Source organism: Hyperolius riggenbachi, chromosome 8 (assembly GCF_040937935.1).
Source record: "Hyperolius riggenbachi isolate aHypRig1 chromosome 8, aHypRig1.pri, whole genome shotgun sequence".
Classification (NCBI taxonomy): Eukaryota; Metazoa; Chordata; class Amphibia; order Anura; family Hyperoliidae; genus Hyperolius; species Hyperolius riggenbachi.
Window position 1 is genome coordinate 216,940,757 of NC_090653.1, and position 16,256 is coordinate 216,957,012.

Sequence of the window (16,256 nt, forward strand, 5' to 3'; positions counted from 1 at the left end):
TTTACCCTACTCCCCACACTCACTTCACCCTTTCCTCCTCCATACACCCACTTCACACCCTTTCCTCCTCCATACACCCACTTCACACCCTTTCCTCCTCCATACACCCACTTCACACCCTTTCCTCCTCCATACACACACAAACACTTCCCTTCTCCCCACACTCACTTTTACCCTTCCATTCTTCTTCCCACACTAGCTTCCAGCATCAGCTGTTCACCTGGCGCAGACTGAACTCTGTGGCTGGCAACTGACCAGAGCGTCCCAGTCATCCTCACTGCTGCCACCTAGTGTCCATACAGACAGAAAGCATGCTGCATTACAAAAAACAGACACTAGGTGGCAGCAGTAACAATGGCTGCAGACGGCTCTTCTTTTCCTGCAAACTTCACCTGACACTCCTCTCTGCACTGTTATGACAGATGGCACGGTCCAGCTCAGAACAGCCTGCGGCCCAGAGGTTGGGGACCCCTGCTTTGAGGGCAGTTATCCATACTCACTGTGTGTCTACTGCAACATATTGCCTACACACCAGAAGAAGTGGAGGTACTTGTTCACAATAAGATGTTTACTTGTATTTTTAATGCAAATTTGAAGTGAAAATAAACTATTGTAACTACAGTAACACCGGCACTAATAAACAGGATTTTCTTGGAATCCCACGGTCTTATTATGTGTTAAAAACATAAGATTTTTATTGTTTCAGCTGCGTGGTGAATTCTTCTTTGTCATCTTTACAGAGTCGGCCCTGCAAGCTTGCCCCGAGAGATTGAGTACCAGAGTACCGATCCCTGTGATGCAACATACCTCGGATGTGTGTACAAGGCTGTACTCTACAAGGCGACTAAGGTCATGCTGAAGAGAAAGTGTAATTTACATACCAGAATTCCTAACCTTAGTAGTGAGCAAAAGTAAAAATTCAAACTGGCCGGTCATATGAAGGCTTAAGACTGTACATACACGTCTCATGTCCCGTGTCAGTTTACGAAATTCTTAAAGAGAATCTGTACTGTCCGATTTGTACAATAAAAAACATTCCAATCGAGACGATCTCCTGGGTCCCTCTTTGCTGTTTCAGCCGCTCCCCGCCCCAATCCTGGCTTTTAATCGCCAGTTTTAGGCAGTGTTTACAAACAGAAAACATGTTTGTGTCTATATATATATATATATATATATATATATATATATATATATATATATATATATATATATATCATGTTACAGTATACTACAAGTTTTTATTACATAGTGAATTATCTGTATCTGCACTCCAGCCAGGGATTCTCACAGTTTCTCAGCATGGGCAGCTCCCTCCCCCCTCAATTAAGCTGAAACAGAGAGCAGAGACCTGTCTGTGAGGGATAAACAAAGCACACACAGAGTGCCTGGAGGGGGTGTGCATAACTTCTCCCTATCACAGCAGAGGCAGTGCATTCCTCCCTGGGTCGACAAAGCTTGACAAAGAAAAGAAGATTAGATATATTACAGAGACAGTGCAACTACAAAAGGCTGCAGTAATCCAGACCACATTAGAACAGGTATAGGAACTTATAGGATAGAAGAAATAAGGCTGAAAATGTAACAGTCTCTTTAACCCTCCTGGCGGTATGAAACATTCCGCCAGGAGGCAGCACAGCAGTTTTTTTTTTTTTTTAAATCATGTAGCGAGCCAAGGGCTCGCTACATGATAGCCGCTGCTCAGCGGCATCCCCCCGCCCGCTTCGATCAGGAAATCCCGTTCAAAGAACGGGATTTCCTGGAGGGCTTCCACCGTCGCCATGGCGACGGGGCGGGATGACATCACCGACATCAGCAACGTCGTGACGTCATTGGGAGTCCCGATCCACCCCTCGGCGCTGCCTGGCACTGATTGGCCAGGCAGCGCACGGGGTCTGGGGGGGGGGGGGGGCGCGCGCAGCAACGGATAGCGGCGATCGGGCGCGGGGCGGCGGCGATCGGTGTGCTGGCGCAGCTAGCAAAGTGCTAGCTGCGTCCAGCAAAAAAAAAAAAAAAAAATTATGTAAATCGGCCCAGCAGGGCCTGAGCGGCACCCTCCGGCGGCTTACCCCGTGTCACACACGGGGTTACCGCCAAGGTTACACGGGGTTACCGCCAAGGAGGTTAATGTGGCTACAGACCTTTAATATGAGCTGCCCACTAATCCTGTAGGTGACACCGTGGGGGAATGAGCACACCACATTCCTTGGCCACAGCAAACTGACGAGTTCTGTTGCTATGTGTAGGGGAGGAGGGACAACAGTAGGGCACTCAACGGAGCATTTAGTGAATGGGGTAAGGAAGGGAACAATGTGTGTGTGAGTCGCTGTCGTATATAGATCTAGTTTGCCTCGGCCGAGATAAGTCTGTTGTATGTACAAAGCAATAGAGGTACAAAAATCTGACTGTACACTGAATAAATTACTGTACACCATATTTTGCAAAATATGCATAAGCCCTTACAATGCTAGAACCTTCTCCATCACTCACCTCGTATCTTTCCACTGGGTCTTCCTGCTGTGCCTGCTGCTCTCTCATCATGTGATATTCCCGCTCGTATTTCTTGAGTTTTTTTTGACTAATCTGAAATAAAGCAGATCCAATACTAATGATCAGAAACCAAGTTGCTTTAGTTTAGTTCTAAAATGTTCAATTCACGGCATAAACTAAAATTTTCATAAATTAATAATTAACAATTTCAAAAGATCTTGTAGTTTTTACACAGTTCTGCACTAGCAGTTTCTATAATTGTATGCCTACAAGTTCACTTTGAAAGTTTAGGTATTACTGGTAAAAAAACATATGCAAACTTGAAGCCACAGTTCAGGCAGAGATTTTAATAGAACTCCACTGAAACTATGAATGAAAAGTATTGTATGAAAACACAGTAGTTTCTACAAAAAACAACAACAAAAAAAGAGGAAACTTTTTGCTTCACCATATCACAGATGCTCGCAGCCAGTCAACCTGAAATGCTTTCCCTTATATTGTACCACATAAGCCATCAGTAAAAGCAAAATGTTTTGTGTCACGGTTATTCCATTTATTGGCTAACTATAGAAGAAAACTAAGCTTTCTGCTTATAATCCTTCTTCAGACTTTGATTTCTGTATGATTTCTGTATGTTGACAAGCTGTTAGATTACACAGATTATTAACAATCTGACTTATTGAAACGTCCTGCTTGAACCTGTTAACGGAAGCAGGATGTTTTAATAAGTCGCTCGCTCCCGCCGCCATTGTGCATGTGTGCAGCCCCCCCCCCCCCCCGCCGTTACCCATCAGGACTCTGTATTCTGTGATTGGGCGTCCTCTACCCAATTGCATTGCCTGGAATGAATGGACATGACCACGATCAGCGCCCACGTCCATTCATAAAACAGGAAGCCGTCATACTTCGTAAAATGTAAAAAAAGAGAACACTTTCTATAAAACAGGAGTGGCCAAAAAGTAAAATTACACATATAGATATACATACATGTACTGTACACTTACTGTATAATTAAATATTAATAAAATAAATAACTTATACTTCCAAAGGCCCCCCCCCCCCCCCAAAAAAAAAACACTTGGTTAAAAAAAAAAAAATCAGTTTAATATATATATATATATATATATATATATATAGTTGCCTTAGGGACTCCACTTTTTAACCTATATTTTATGAGGGAAATTATTACTACTTTGCTAAATAGGGGCTTGTAATTATAGGCCGGACTAAAAAAACAAACAAAAAATAACACCTATATTTCCAAATAATATATTGTCGCCATATATTGTGATAGGGACATAATTTAAATGTTTTAATAATCGGGACAAATGGGCAAATACAATGTGTGGGTTTTATCCACAGGAGAATTTTTTATTTTAAAACTATAAAGGCGAAAACTGAGAAATACCGTATTTTACGCCGTATAAGACGCACCTAGGTTTAGAGGGCAAAAACCAGGGGAAAAAAAATAATACTAAACCTGGTGCGTCCATATTTCAGGAGCGCCTAGTACATGTTATCCCTCAAATGATATCCTCCTGTGTCCCTCATGTATCCTCCATGTCTGCGCCATGTGTCGTCCTGTGTCCCAATGTCTCCCCCATGTGTCAGCATGTCTGCCCCATGTGTCCTCCTGTCACCCCCACCATGTTTCCTCCCATCTCTTATGTGCCCCCCATGGTCCTCCTGTCACCCCCATGCGTATTCCTGTCTCCCCCCACCATGTCTCATCCTGTCTCTTCCATCTCCCCCATGGTCCTCCTGTCACCTCCATGTGTCCTCCTGTCACCCCCATTATGTCTCCTCCTGTCCTTTCTATCTCCCCCATGGTCCTCCTGTCACTTCTATGTATTCTCCTGTCTCCCCTATGGTCCTTTTGTAACCCCCACCATGTCTCCTCCTGTCTCTTAGGTCCCTGCTACGGTCCTCCTGTCTCCCGCATGTGTCCGCAGCTACCCCGCGTGTTTCCGCCCCTTCCCCTTGTGTTGTCTGGCCCCCCCGGGTGTTTAGCGGCAGCTGCTTACCTCATTCATCATGCCCGCATGGACTGCAGACCTCCATCTTCTGTGTGCGGCTTCCTCTAGTGCCGGTGCTCCAACAATCTAACCTACACCGTCGAACTAACCTACATCCCATAGACTTTACTATCTCCTCCCCCTCCCCTAACCCTCCTGCTATATGTTTGATAGTGAATGTAGGCTCATTTGACGGGTAGGTTATTTAGTCGGAAAACCGGCTTGTAATGACGCGTCATTAGAAGCTGGCACTAGAGGAAGCCGCACACAGAAGACGGAGGTCTGCAGTCCACGCGGGCATGACGGATGAGGTAAGCAGCTGCGGCTAAACACCCGGGGGGGGGCAGACAACACAAGGGGAGGGGGCGTAAACACACAGGGAGAGCCGCGGACACATGTGGGAGACAGGAGGACCATAGCGGGAACCTAAGAGACAGGAGGAGACTTGGTGGGGGTTACAAAAGAGACAGGAGGAGGAGACAGGAGGACGCTCACAGGCAGGGAATCCCCGACATGGCGCCGGTTTGTATCAGTGGGCGTTTGGAAGTCGGGGATTCCCTGCCTTTGCCGTATAAGACGCAGGGACTTTTTCTTCCCATTTTTTGGGGAGGAAAAAGTGTGTCTTATACGGCAGAAAATACGGTAATGATTCTTTTTCATTTTTTTTTCTTATTTTTCCCATTAAAAAGCATTTAGAATAAAAAAAAATACTTAGTAAAATGCACTACCCACAGAAAGCCTAATGGGTGGCGAAAAAAAAAACAAGGTATAGATCATTTTGTTGTAATAAGTAGTAATAAAGCTATTAGCGAATAAAAGGGAGGAGCACTGAGAGGTGAAAATTTCTCTGGTCCGTTAGGGTAAAAGTGTACCAGAGACGGCATAATTAATAGATTTGATACTTACACGGGGCTTCCTCCAGCCCCATAAACACGTGCGAGTCCCTCGCTGTCCTCCTGCAGTTTGCCGTTCAGCCGCAATCAGCCCCGGTAACTGGCTCAATCGCGTCACTCAGGGTCTTCTGCGCATGCACAGACCTCCCGTGCATGAGCAGAAGACCCCGTGTGGCGTGACTGAGCCAGTTACCGGGGCTGATTGCGGCTTAACGACAGACCGCAAAAACCTGTCTCCCAACTCCTTATTGCCCATAGAGCTATGTGTTCTGATTCTGTCCCAAAGTAACGTGTGTAAAAAACACAGTTCTCTCCTATTTGAAAGTAGTTAGCACTGGTAGAAGTCATTATGCATCTTTATGTCATACTGTGTTCAAAGTCAGCAGAATTTGTGAGACAAAATAATTCTGCTGCTTACAATCAGTGCAGTTGTGATGCAGTAGATTCCCCCTTTGTTTGCTTAGCAAAGAGAAGAATATCTTCTCGAAAAATGTCCCCACTGTAAGAACAGCTGTGTGCAGGAAAAGGATAGTTTTTCTCAGTGTAATCATGTGATAAAGATCTAAGAGAGGATGAAAGCAAACATTTTAACCATTTCATGTACTTTTTTTTGTTTATAAAAACAGAGGAATCTGTTCTTATCAGTTATCATAGTGTGGCAAATCTATCAAAGATGGGACATTTTTAGTGTAATTCCTCTTTGGTACAGATTTCATTTATAGGGCAGACTACAAATGACAGTGGATGCCTGTCCAGCTTTAGTCTGTAAAATAAACTTCTTAGTTAACATGCCTATAAATAAAATAGGTGCACAGCACACGGCCTAGTTAATTAAATGAAAACTCCTGTACTGGTTCCACACAGCCAATATTATGCAACATTACTGCAGTTTTCCAAGAAAGCAGAAGAAATATGAGCAAATTCTGATAACTGCTTGAGGCACCAGATAATGCAGATAGGAGACAATACGCAGTAACCTGCAGGATACTTACAAACGTGAATCAGCAAAGGGGAACAGCCGCTGAATGCAGCTTTCCTCTGTCATACAGAGCGAACAGACAGGATATCCTTGGTTAGAAACAAACCCTTTTGCATTATTAACCATTTTCCAGAATAGCAGGCTGGCTAACGCAGCTTACATGGAGCCCAGAGCGAAGCTAACAATTGTTGGTAGTGCATAAAAAAACAGAAAGGGTTGGAGGCACTAAACAGCGTATGCTGGATACAGTAACAGCAGCCACCAACAGAAATAGAATAACAGTTCCCAGTATGGATTTTTCTGGGGGAACAATTTCAGTCAATACTAAAAGAGACACAAACCATCCTTTCACTAGCAAAGTGAACCTGGGGTGAAAATAAACTGGTGAGATAAACAATTATATTTATCTTCCTACTCCTAAAAATGACTTGTTTAACTATCCCAGGGTTTTCTTTGATAATTAAACATTAATAATGTAGGTTGAATGTTTTACTGTGTCTAATCAGTGGCAGCCTATTAAGTGTGCCAGAGTTAGAAAAAGGTAAATTCTTCATGCATTTTATCTCTCCCTTTCCTCAGAAGTTGTATTTTGCCAGGAAAACTTTTATGGCTGTAATTTGCTGATCAGTGATGTTTAACATATTCTTAACAAGCTACTGACAAGACAAAAGCTGTCACTTCCATGCCTAGAAATTAACTCTTTCAAGCAGCAAAATAAAACAAGTAAAACAGTCTGGTTATTAATATGTTTGGTACTATTTATAGACGTTTATCTCATCCTGTCACATGTTGCCTCGGGTACGTACACTTTAAAGCAAAGTCCAGTATTATAGAAACAGTGTAAGTGTCCTATTTACTGTTCAGCTTTGGGTCCCACACCATTCTCTGCTCGTGTTTTCCTGCCATGCTCCTGTCCTGGCCATGCTCTCTTTTTTTGGTACATGATGGGCACTTTGCTCACCCTACAGTCAGATTCCAAGAGTATGAGCAAGAGAAGTCAGAGGCAGACATTTATAAAGAGTGTCTGAGACAGAATATTGGTAGGTCTCAGACATCTTAAGAAAACACTAGATAGTGCAGATTCCTTCTTAAACTGTTAGGAATAGGAGGAGTTAGGAAGGTTTCTCAGACGGTGCAGTGTGTGAGGGAAGTAGCTGTTGCTGAGGTTACCAATACATCTGCTGTATTGCATCAATGCCCAGCCCTGGAAGTGTTAAATACAGAACAGTTTCACAGGACACCTGGCAGCATGGGGTAGGAGTCCTTCACAAACCATGTCTAGCCTGCACTGCTGCACTATCCGTAGAACTGCTATTAAGCACTTCTTAATCTGTGACAGTTTAGGGATGGATTTGCACTTTTCTTAACTGTAGTGCAGCTCTAGAGATCCCTGCTAAATTGCTGCTATTACGCGGCATTCGAGAAGTTTCTTATGATCATGGAGAACAGTTCCTTCTGCTGGTTAGAACAGTTTGAGAAGAAAAAACTGTCGGTAATGCTTTGATAAACCTGGCCCAGAGACTGGTGAGCCATGCGAGGGGCATAGTAACAGACTGGCACCATGAACTGGACTATTTAATCCCTGTACAAACACAAAGGCTAAAGAATTTAGGCAGTATTTTGGGGTTGTGGGTGAGTGTCACAAGTGAGCATGTAATGTTAAAGTAAACCTGCGATGAGGAAGAGGTTAAAAGATGAATAAGGGATGTTTCAGAGGCGTCCTAGATCCTCTTATAGCCATCAGATGCTGCCCAGGACCCTCTTCTTCTGGTGACCGTCTTCCCATCAGAGTACAAGCTTCTGTGTACTGGCATGCACTAGAAAGCTCCGAGCATGCTCAGTAGATCAAAGCAATCATGCAGGGCTTTTTTCCTCCTTCATTCTACTGGACCTTACTCGTGCATGCCCTACGCGGAGTAGCTCACTACATACATAGACAGGAGCATGGCCACGAGAAGCATATTGGTCAATTATCTCAAATATGTTCAGAGGGATCCAGCGCTGAAACGGAGGGGCTAGAAGAGGAGGGGGCTTTCTACTACTGAGGTAAGTATCTACCGTATTTTTCGGAATATAAGACGCATCTTATATTCGAAAGGCAGGGGATCCCGACTTAAAATGCCCGCAGATACGTCACTACGTCGGGGCCTCCCTGCCTTGTCCCCCTGTGTAGTCTGCCAGCCCCCCACGTCTCCACTCCCCCAGGTAACAATAACTGCAGAGCGACTCACCTCCCTATTGATTCCAGCACTGGGTGGTCCTCTCTGCCTCCAGCATGTCAGCGCTTCTTCTGTAAAAGAAACGTTAGAGGCAGTGCGGCTCACCTTAATCCAGCGGCGGCGATCTGCAGACATCTTGCGTACCGCGCGGCTTCCCCTAGTGACGGCTCATGTTAATGACTTATTTGACTTATTAACAGGAGCCGATGAGTCATTAACATGAGCCGTCGCTAGGGGAAGCCGCGCGGTATGCAAGGTGTCTGCAGATTGCCGCCTCTGGAGGAAGGTGAGCTGTTCTGCCTCTAACTATTCTTTTACAGGAGAACCGCTGACATGCTGGAGGCGGAGAGGACCACCCAGCTCTGGAATCAATAGGGAGGTGAGTCGCTCTGCAGTTATTGTTACCCGGGGGGAGACGTGGGGGGGGAGGGAGTGGGCTGGAGCAGAGACATGCGGGGAGGGGGCTGGAGCGGAGATATGGGGGGGGAGAGGGCTGGAGCGGAGACATGTGGGGAGGGAGGGCTAGAGCGGAGATATGGGGGGGGAGAGGGCTGGAGCGGAGATATGGGGGGGGAGAGGGCGGGAGCGGAGATATGGGGGGGAGAGGGCGGGAGCGGAGACATGCAGGGGAGAGGGGAGAGCGGAGACATGCAGGGGGAGGGGGCTGGAGGGGAGACATAGAGGGGCTGGGGCTAGAGCGGACACAGAGAGGAGGACAACACGGGGGCTGAATGGGGCACGGACACACACATAAGGAAGCAGGAGAGGACACAGACACACACAGGAGTGGACACAGGGACTGGAGGACCACACAGATGAGCTGAAGGGGACATACACACAGGACAGAAGAGGACACATGGGGTCAGGAGGACCACACAGGGGGGCAGGAGTGGACACAGGGGGTTTGGAGGACCACACAGGGGGCCAGAAGGGGACACATAGTGAACATAGGAGGACAATGGGGGAGAACATGTACAAGACACTCCTAGAACATGGACGCACCAGGTTTAGTATATATTTTCCCCCCCTGATTTTTGCCCTTTAACCCTCCTGACGGTCTATTAAAACCCGCCAGGGGGCAGCGCAGCAGTTTTTTTTTTTTATTTTTATAAATCATGTAGCGAGCCTAGGGCTCGCTACATGATAGCCGTTGTGCAGCGGCATCCCCCCACCCTCTTCTATCGCCTCCGGTGATAAAGCCCATCCGGAAATCCCGTTCTGAACGGGATTTACATTAGGGCTTCCTCCGTTGCCATGGCGACGGGCGGGATGACGTCACAACGTCAAAGGGAGTCCCGATCCACCCCTCAGCGCTACCTGGCACTGATTGGCCAGGCAGCGCATGGGGTCTGAAGGGGGGCGGCGCGGCGGGAAGCGGCGAATTGGCGCGGAGCGGCAGTGATCGGTGTGCACACGCAGCTAGCAAAGTGCTAGCTGCGTGTTGCAAAAAAAAAAAAAATTATGCAAATCGGCCCAGCAGGGCCTGAGAAATCCTCCTGCGCGGCTTACTCCGAACTGCGTTCGGGGTTACCACCAGGAGGGTTAAACCTAGGTGTGTCTTATATTCCGTAGTGTCTTACATTCCGAAAAATACTGTAATATTTAGCTTTTATTTTGCTTCATAGTAAGTGTGAATGGTGCGGAGGCCTTTCGTCTGATGGACTCCAAAGTGTGTGTTGGTGTTAGGCATGGCATGGCTGAACTAGCAGACCCTGGAGCCCGTTTAAAAACGGGCTCCAGGGTCTGTGTTTTTCGCTGTACGCAGGGACAGTTGCCTATTATTATATAGGATTGCTGCCGTATTGTGTTTGAACTTCTGCCATCTGTTTATAGAGTACAGTGATCAGGGGCATTATATGTTGGAGTACAGGTTGTGTTTGTCTTTGTCTGAATCCAAACACATGGAAAGATTCTGCATCTGATTTTTCTGTTTCAATATTGTTTATTGATCATATGAAAGCTTACACAAATTTGAAAGAACAACAGTACAAACATATGAACGCTTATCCAGTGTAGTAGTACACTCCATAAATCTAATCATTTACATTGAATCATTTAAAAAGCATAGTACAAAGAGCTAGTTATCGATTCTATTAGATTGTTAAGCGTCTCTGGAGTGCAATCGCTTATTTTAATTATCTAGCATTTTTTCCAGGTTATGTAATTTTGTACAATAACTTTATTAACTAAGTAACTGATGGTGACTGTCGAGTGCAGAGGTTCAGTATAGACATACTGCGTTGATATCTAGACATGTCTTACGCTGTCACTTCATGTCTTCTTTTAGACATGTTTCTAACATCTGCACCATAATGTTCGTCGTCTTTCCACCTTTCAACCGTAGCTACTTTAAGAGATAGTAACTGAAATGATAGGTAGGTGTTTTCCGTGTCAGTGTTTTCCGTGTCTTCCGTGTCGGTGAGCCCGCCCACCAGGTGTACCATAGATAAAGTATAAAGTATGCTCCACTCGTGCGCTTTATCCAATATTTTTGCCAGTTGTGTTTGTGCTATTGTGAAGGGGGGTCTGATGTCCGTGCCGGGGGTGTCTGATTCCCGGGGATTATTGGATTTGGGGTTGCAGTACTGGGAGACCTTAATCTAGCCCAAGGCTCCTTTCTGAATGTGTTGCTTCCATGTGGCGCAGCCACTTATCCCATATGAGGTGGTATTTATCCATGGTGTATTGTGTGCTATGGATTAGCTCTTCCAGTTTTTGTATTCTACCTACTTTTTGCATCCAGCTTTGGATAGAGGGGATGGTTTTTTGTTTCCACAGTGCTGGGATCTGTGATCTAGCTGCATTGATCAGGTGTGGTAGTATAGAATTTTTATATTCTTTATGGCTAATGTGGTAGTTGTGAAGCAGGAACACATCTGGTTCGAATGGGATAGGGAAGCCATATATATTTTGAGTGAGGTCGTGAATGTTCACCCAATATGTTTTAAGGGATGGGCAGTGCCAAGTGATGTGTAGAAAGGAACCATCCTTGTTGCCACATCTCCAGCATTGATTTGGGATATCGGGGGCATATCTATGTATAATTTCAGGTGTTTTGTACCATAGCGATTGGAATTTAAAGCTCTGTTCTTGGGCCCAGGCGTTTCTGGAGGATTTATGTGTGTTTAATGCTATGGATTCCCATTGTTCTGAGGAGATATTTTTGTTTAATGCATGGTTCCATATTTTCTGGTACTGTAGCAGCTCATCCGAGCTGTAATTGTTCAGCAAAGAGTAGGCCCATGCAAGTATATGTCTTGGTTCTTTTACAGAGAGGATCTTTTCCTCAAACACCGTGGTGGATTGGCTTAGCATGTTTTTGGTTTTTAGTGAGTTTATGTAATGCCTTATTTGAAAGTATTGCCATTTTGGTATATTTTGTGGGTATGTGAAGTCCTTGATTTGCATGTATGGTAGTACCTCCCCTTTGTTCATGAAGTCTATAATTCTAGGAGATGCGGTTTTTTTCCATCCCGTGAGGAAGTTTTTTTCCAGGCCGGGTGGGAAGTCCTTGTTTTTTAGCAAGGGTGTTAGTAGGCTTCCTTTCCCTAAAAGTTTGTATTTTTTGTTACAGGTTAGGAACGTTTTCAGAGTTGGGGCCACTAATGGGTGATGGGATATGGTTTTAGAATGTTGTGACGCAAGGTCCCACAGTAAATTTTGAATGATCGGAATTTGAGGTTGAACGCTGGCGTTCTCTATTTGGACCCAATCCTTCCCTGATTTGAAGTCAGCCCATCCTAGTACCCTTACCAATTGGGATGCCCAATAATATTTTGATAGATCTGGAAGGCCCAGACCCCCGGCAGCCTTAGCTCTAGTAAGTATCTCAAATCTTAGTCTGGGTTTTTGCTTATTCCAGATAAATTGTGTGAGTTTCCGTTGAATGCCCTTTAAGTATGATTGGGGTAGCGAAATTGGAAGGTTTTGGAATAGGTAGAGGAACCTGGGTAGGATATTCATTTTTACTATTGACATCTTGCCAAACCATGAGATTTCCTGCATTTTCCCCCATGATGTTAGATCAGCTGTGATATTTGTTTCTAAGGAGGTATAGTTTAATGCGAAAATTCTTTGCAGATCCGCTGGGATTCTAATTCCTAGGTAAGTAATGTCAGATGATTCCCACCTTAGGGGGAAGGAGCTTTGACATTGCTGGAGAGTGATTTGGGTTAATGAAATATTCAGGGCGCTGGATTTTGTAAAATTTATCTTTAGGTTAGATATTAATCCAAAGTCTTCTAGGCATTGGATCAAGTTTGGCATGGATGTCAGTGGTTGTGTGATAAAGAATAGCATGTCATCCGCAAAAGCGGCTATTTTTTGCTCTTTGTTTTGTATTGTCACCCCTTTTATATTAGGGTTTTGTCTTATTTGATTTAAAAAAGGCTCCAGTGTCAGAATGTATATGATAGGGGATAACGGGCAGCCCTGTCTCGTTCCATTGGAGAGGGAAAAGATGTCTGATAGCAAAAAGTTTGCTTTGATACGTGCTGTGGGTCGGGAGTACAAAAGGTTGATCCAATTAATCATGCTAGACCCGAAGTTTAGGTGCTTAATTGTCTCAGAAATGTAGTCCCACGCCACCCTATCGAAGGCTTTTTCGGCGTCCGTGGAGATAAAGCATCCCTCCACGGCTCGCCTTGTAAGCCAATTGTGAATATTGATTGCTTTGGTAGTGTTGTCTTTTCCCTCCCTTCCTGGAACAAAACCTGCTTGATCCTGCTCGATTAAGCTTGGGAGTAAAGGGGAGATTCTGTTGGCGATTATTTTTGCGAAAATTTTTAAATCATTATTGAGAAGGGAAATGGGTCTGTAACTGGCGCAGTTAGTTGGGTCTTTGCCTGGTTTGTGGAGGATTGTGATGTGAGCTTCTAGAAGCTGTGGGGATGGGGTGGGGTTAGGGCCTACGGAATTAAAAGCTGCCAGAAAGGGGTCTACTAGAGTGGGTGCAAAAGTTTTGTAGTATATATCTGTCAGACCATCTGGTCCTGGGCTTTTGCCCGCTTTCAGCTTGTTGACAGTTGATAGAAATTCTTCCTTGGATATTGGACTGTCTAATTTTTCAGTTATACTCCTGTCTAAGGGGCTGGGGCCAAATTTCGTTAAAAAGCTTTGAATTTTGTTTAATCTGGATTTTAGCTGTTGAGGTGATAAAGACTTATCTCCTATATTATATAAGCCTTCATAATATTGTCTGAAGGTTTCTAATATGTTTTTGGAAATTGTGTGTTTTTTCCCTGCTTTATCTATAATGGCATCTATTTGTTGTTGAGCTTGTTTTTTTTTAATTCTTCTTGCTAGAAAGGCACCTGCTTTATTGGACCATTCATATATTGCTTTTTCCGCCCTGAGGATTCGCTTTTTTGCCGCTAGGTGCAGTACATTTTTAATTTCTTCTCTCGTGTTATTAAGCTCTGTGAGTATTTCTTTGGCGTGTTTCTGTTTTCTTTCTAGCTTTTGGAGTGTCAGTAGTAGAGAGTTTAGCTTCGCTTCTTTTTTTTTTTTTTATTTTATTTTCCCAGTCTTATAAATTCTCCTCTTACTACAGGTTTGTGTGCCTCCCAAGTCAGGAGGGGAGGGCTTTCAGGTTTATCATTATGTTTTAAGTAGTCTAGGATGGAGTCTTTTATCCTGTTAACATCGTTTTGGGACTCTAGCAAGTCAGGGTTAAGCCTCCAGATGAATTGGTTTAATCTAACTGTTGGGAACTGCATCGTCAAATGGACTGGTGCGTGGTCTGAAATTACCCGTTGCCCGATGTCAGTTTCAATCGCCCACTCCAAGTCTGCTTGAGTTAGAAGTATGTAGTCAATTCTGGAGTATTTGGAGTGGGGATCTGAATAGTGTGTATAATCTTTGGTTTGTGGGTGTTGGAGTCTCCAAACATCCATCAGTCTCAATGAAAGTAGGTTCTGTTTGATGTTTTTGAGAGACTTGAAAGGGATTGAGGATTTTCCAGTGGAGGAATCGATGTTAGGGTTTAATGGAATGTTTAGGTCTCCCCCCACAATTATCATGCCCTGTGCAAAGTCATGTAATAGGTTAGTGATTTTGTTCATGAAAGCTTCTTGTTTTTCATTTGGGGCATATATTGCTGCGATAGTGACTGCCCTGTTGCCTGAGTTCCCCTTAATAAACAAATACCTTCCCTCTGGGTCCCTTTTGCATTCTGTAATGGTGATGGTGCAGTTTTTGTGTAATAAAATTGAAACCCCTTCGTTTTTCCCTTCTTTTGAGGGGGCATGATAGCAATTAGTGAAGTTTCTATCCCTTAGGAAAGGGATTTTATTTTCTTTAAAGTGGGTTTCCTGTAGGATAGCGATTGATGTTTTTTGTTTCTGTAGTAGCCTAAGAATAGTCGAGCGTTTCTCCGGTGTGTTAAGACCGTTTATGTTCCATGAGGTTACTTTCCATTTCACCTGTCTCCCCTCAGTGTTTCAATTTTCCTGTGTAGATCTCATTGTCGCCTTTCACTAATAGGCAAGCGCTTGCAATTTTGCTGTAAACAGTTGTGTTGGATGCGCAGAGTGGGCTATGTAGTTGGCTCCTGCTGTGCGAGCCCACCGACACGGGATATAGCCACCTTTAAATAAAACCTTCTAGGTGGATATTGAGTTGGTTCCCCTTTGAGAGGTAGTTTGGTGCAGGCCTAGTAGGCCTTCACCCAAGTACCCTCTCAAAATCAAATGGGGAAGTTACCAGAGAGCCCTGAGTCAAGGATCTCTGATGTGGGGTAGTGGTATATTGCGCTATCTATATATTCAATAAGAAGAACGTCAAGTTAGCTATAAGAACAAAAACTATTGGACCCTAATTGGATCAAAAAGTGTGGGAACAATTATAGAGAAAGTCTTTTCTGGGTATGTCTTCCTGGGGGCGACAAGCTAGCGGTATATGGCAATAGTAGATATTTATATCCGCCCCTCAGGGCTGGTGGCAGATAGGACCCAGAGGGCCAGTGTTGACCCTTTAGTATGTTCCTTATAGGTATATCCACCATTTTAAAGGCAGGCAGAGGAAACAAGTAGCACAACTAGGATGTTTTTCTCTTGTTACTATGGGATTAATCTATATGGACCGGTTGAGGGGGTCAATATATAGCATTTTCAAAATCATGCAGCTGATGTTATTTCACCCATCAAATCATTTTTTAAATCTTAATCTTATCAGTAAGCGAATTCAGGTTAGAGCATGCATGCGTAAGGGGGGAGAGATATGGTTAGCTATAGGTTGCGGAAATGTTAGTTTTTGAGTTAGTGCTTATTTAGCAGAGTGGGAGCAAGTAGAGTTTGCTAAATCCCTAAAGAAGCAGGAATGTTTATGCCTTGTTAGTCAGGGAGGTTAGCGGTTGCTTATGGGTTAGCATCCTGGAGAACGCTATCTATAGAGTGGGTTAGAGGGATCCCTCATGTCCCATTATTATGTTTTGTTGCCCTCATTAAAAGCTATCTCTTCCCTCTTGTATTGTAGGCTCCTACGGAGCTTGCCATCAAGTGATTGACTCTCCCAGAGTGGGGCCATTATTTCATTGTCCCTCCTGTGTGTCCCTGTAAGCATATAGGGGCAAGCGACAGTTACAGTTCTCCCCTAAGGGAGCGAGCTTTTATGCCCGACATGCATATCTTGCGTAGTTAGTGTGCATGGCAGCCGGGTCCGTTGT

The 16,256-nt window shown here is 44.4% G+C and overlaps 1 protein-coding gene across 4 annotated transcripts in view; it reads right to left on the reverse strand.

Annotated features, from left to right (window-relative positions):
- Positions 1–16,256, reverse strand: part of RABGAP1 (RAB GTPase activating protein 1) — a 281,195-nt gene that overhangs the window by 20,657 nt on the left and 244,282 nt on the right. For all 4 annotated transcript variants that reach the window (XM_068248160.1, XM_068248159.1, XM_068248157.1 and 1 more), the window contains one exon: positions 2,488–2,580. In XM_068248160.1, the coding sequence (XP_068104261.1) occupies positions 2,488–2,580 (93 nt within the window). The remainder of the gene's footprint in view (positions 1–2,487; positions 2,581–16,256) is intronic.